The sequence below is a fragment of the Heptranchias perlo genome, chromosome 3 (genome assembly GCF_035084215.1).
Source record: "Heptranchias perlo isolate sHepPer1 chromosome 3, sHepPer1.hap1, whole genome shotgun sequence".
Lineage (NCBI taxonomy): Eukaryota > Metazoa > Chordata > Chondrichthyes > Hexanchiformes > Hexanchidae > Heptranchias > Heptranchias perlo.
Genome location: NC_090327.1, coordinates 141,520,186 through 141,523,891, shown reverse-complemented (window position 1 = coordinate 141,523,891; position 3,706 = coordinate 141,520,186). Strand labels below are relative to the sequence as shown.

Here is a 3,706-nt window from a genome sequence, read left to right as displayed (position 1 = left end):
AGATATGCGACTTGAGAACCTTTCACACATCTGACGAAAGAGATAATCTCCGAAAGCTTGTGATTTTCAAATGTGTTGAACTATAACCTGGTGTTGTCCGATTCCTTACATTCCTCAGTATTGACTATATACCCTAAATCAATTGCTAGAATTTTAAAATTGTAAACAATTTTACAACACCAAGTTGTAGTCCAACAATTTTTATTTGAAATCTACAAGCTTTCGGAGGCTTCCTCCTTCGTCAGGTAATTTTAAACAATGTTACAACTAATGCTTGGTCTAACAAAATGTACTTGCAGCTCGTCTCCATTCGCATTTTTTTCTAATCCCACTCGTGCAATATCATGTGAAGAATTCGTTTCTCTTCTGTCCCTCCCTCATCTGCAAACTTCAGTGTCCCGGGGTTTGGGGACATCTACTGGCCTGAAGCAGAACTGCAACAGTTCAGAACAAATTGCTCAAACCGGACAATGTGCAGCGTGAGCGTGTTTGTGATTGGCGGCAGGTACTAAATCTGATTGGATATCGTCAGAAACCAATCGGACCGTTTAATGAAACAGTATTGTGACGTCACTCGCGCTCGTCCAATCACAATCATTGCCTTCACCCATTCCTCATTAGCATGGGGCGATGACGTCAGCCTATTTAATCCGAGCTCGGAGCGGATTCGGTTCATTTCTGGATCTGAAATTGAGTTTGGAAAATGCCTGAGGACAAGAAAGCAGCTCCCAAGAAGGGCGCCAAGAAAACCCTGAATAAAGCACCAGCCAAGAGCGGGAAGAAGCGGAGAAAGTCGAGGAAGGAGAGTTATGGCATCTACATCTACAAAGTGATGAAGCAGGTTCACCCCGACACCGGCATCTCCTCCAAGGCCATGAGCATCATGAACTCCTTTGTGAACGATATTTTCGAGCGTATCGCGGGAGAGGCTTCCCGCCTGGCTCATTATAATAAACGCCACACCATCAGTTCCCGGGAGATCCAGACCGCCGTGCGCCTGCTGCTGCCCGGAGAACTGGCCAAGCACGCCGTGTCGGAAGGGACAAAGGCGGTGACCAAGTACACCAGCTCCAAGTAAAGCTCCACCGTCAACTGATAAAAACCCTGAACACAAAGGCTCTTTTAAGAGCCACCCACAGTCTCTCTGAAGACGCTGTACCGACATCTGTATGGAATCATTTTGCTGCAGATCGTTTGATACTAACTGTCTTATTACAACTCTCGTACTTTTGTCATTGGTGTTGATATATGGAAGATTCTCATAATCACTGTCTGGTTTAATGTATGTGTCGCTGTTCAATTGAGTCCCAATAACAAAAAACGTGGCCCTGATCCCCTCATTCCCGTTCGTATTGCGCCCATCCCCCGCATCTGCGCCTTCAGAGCCGCTTTATGGGCGGTGGATTAGACATCAGTCATTTCTTTCTCCTTTTCACGTTTGTTTGTTCATTATTCAGGAATATCAGTTTATGAACCGCAATCCTGTGTAATATAGCAACACCGAAAGGGAGTTCATAACGAGAACAGAATAGTTTAAAGACTGTCTCTGTTCGACTATTACACCTGGAGTCTCGGCTCCGACTTAAAACCCGCAGCAATTCCTGTGAACTGGGATCAATCCACTATCTGTTTATTTTTTTTACAAAGATATATCAGGAATCTGACCCTCTACTAATTGGGGCTTTATTCCCACCCGATTGAAAGCAAAGGGAGAATGATGCCGAATTTTAACCAGGTTGTGAAAGAGTATCAAAGTTGTGACAGGAAATGTGGAATAACAGATTAAAAGGAGAGAGATTTTTAAATATTTGTTTTAACGCGACATTACTTACTAAACCCGCTTATTGTGTTACAAATATATTGGCGGGCTTTTTAGATTTCAAAAACCGTTTCAGGTCTGATAATTGGGGCCAGTATTTCCGCCCTTTTCTCATTGTCGTCTATGGATTGGCGAATTCAACAGCTCTCTGGTTGAACGAAGGGCCCAATGAAATTGAAAACAGATGGGCCAATCACAATTGCTCCCACTGTATTCCTCCAGAAGGTATAAGAAGGGCGAGTGCGGACGATTTTTTTTCATTCTTTGTAAAAGTGTTCGTGGTGTTTGTGCAAATGTTTGGAAGAGGAAAAACCGGCGGTAAAGCTCGTCCAAGGCCAAGTCTCGCTCATTCCGGGCCGGACTGCAGTTCTCTGTGGGCCGTGTTAACAGGCTCCTGTGAAAGGGGAACCATGCTGAACGTGTGGGTGCCGGAGTCCCGGTCAAACGGCTGAAATCCTCGAGTTGGCCGGTAACGCGGCCCGCGGCAACAAGAAGACCTGCATCATCCCCAGACACCTGCAGCTGGCCGTCCGCAACGACGAGGAGCTCAACAAGCTGCTGGGAGGGGTGACCATCGCTCAGGTCGGGGTGCTGCCTAATATCCAGGCCGTGCTGCTGACGAAGAAGTCCAGCACTGAGCTCCAAGAGCAAGTAAAGCGACCAAAATCTGATAACACACAGGCTCTTTTTAGGGCCACCCACTGTATCTATGAAAGGGCTTCAATTTGACAATAAGACGACATGTTTCAGATCTGGACATTTCACTCTCCCGGTCTCGATTTCATGCCCCTGTGACTCAGAAGACCTGATTCCAATTCTGGAACTAACTGCCTCCCGTCAGTTCGAAACGAACAATAAATACCTTGTTAAACATGACTAATCCATATCGGTCTGTTACAGTACTCGTTTCCTGACACTAGATGTCGCCAACCTCCAATAGTTTGAAATTTGCAGCTTTTACAGGAAAATAATCATAATTGTCAGTGAACTGGGCGGGTGGGATACAGAAATACCAGGGACGTTTGACCATCGTCTATAAGATGCTTTCTATTGTGTTCTGGCCATTTTCGTTAGTGTTATTTACAGTAACATCATCGGACAACACTCACTCGGTGTGTCTTCTGTTACCCAGATTTGTATAACAGAAGCTGGTTGTCTCAGCGATTGCTGAATCAGGGTGAGTGAAATGTGTCTGTTATTGGATGTGAGTGAGGGATTTATTCTGTCCCTGAGCCTGTTCCTGTGTCAGTTCCGAGTACCGCAGTGAATGTGACACTAATGTGTCCCACTGCTTCTGATTCTGGCGCTGACTGAAAGAACCAAACACTTTAAACGGATTTCTCAGGCTTTAATATCTCATGGAATATAGGTTTTAATCATCAGCCTTTGGATCTATTATTGCGAGTTCCAGTGAAACAGTCTCTGCGAGTACAGCTGGAGAGGGACAATGAACTGAAACTTCATTTGATCCGCGTGAGCATTACATCCACCCTGGGTTTTACATCCCACCGATTGAGGCTCACCCTCAGTGCTGGAGTTAGTTAAATGCACTGTTAGTGCCTCGGACATCAATGATAGAACGGCCAGTGTCCATCACACTACGCTCATACAGCTAAAAACCGTTCGATCTTAATCTGTGATTGAGTGTTTCACTCTGATTAAATTAATCTGGGACTGTTGCTGTCTGATATTAATCCTACACTGTCCTAGTAAACACACCCGACTCCACTTCCCAACGTTTCTCCGGGATTGGGTTGAGAACACCCCTCTCCATTTCGGAGTCACACGTTCAGTTTATCAGTAAAGGTGCCATTAATGAACAGAACCCATTGGCTCATTTTACAGCCGCCCACTTTATCATCAAAAGATAGCGAGAGAAACAGCAGG

At 45.3% G+C, this 3,706-nt stretch overlaps 1 protein-coding gene across 1 annotated transcript; it reads left to right on the top strand.

Annotated features, from left to right (window-relative positions):
- Positions 1 to 691: 691 nt before the first annotated feature.
- LOC137307806 (histone H2B 1/2-like) lies at positions 692 to 2,695 on the top strand. Its single transcript, XM_067976923.1, has one exon. It carries the CDS (start codon positions 704 to 706, stop codon positions 1,076 to 1,078), a length of 375 nt encoding a protein of 124 aa, XP_067833024.1. The 5' UTR covers positions 692 to 703; the 3' UTR covers positions 1,079 to 2,695.
- Positions 2,696 to 3,706: the final 1,011 nt, after the last annotated feature.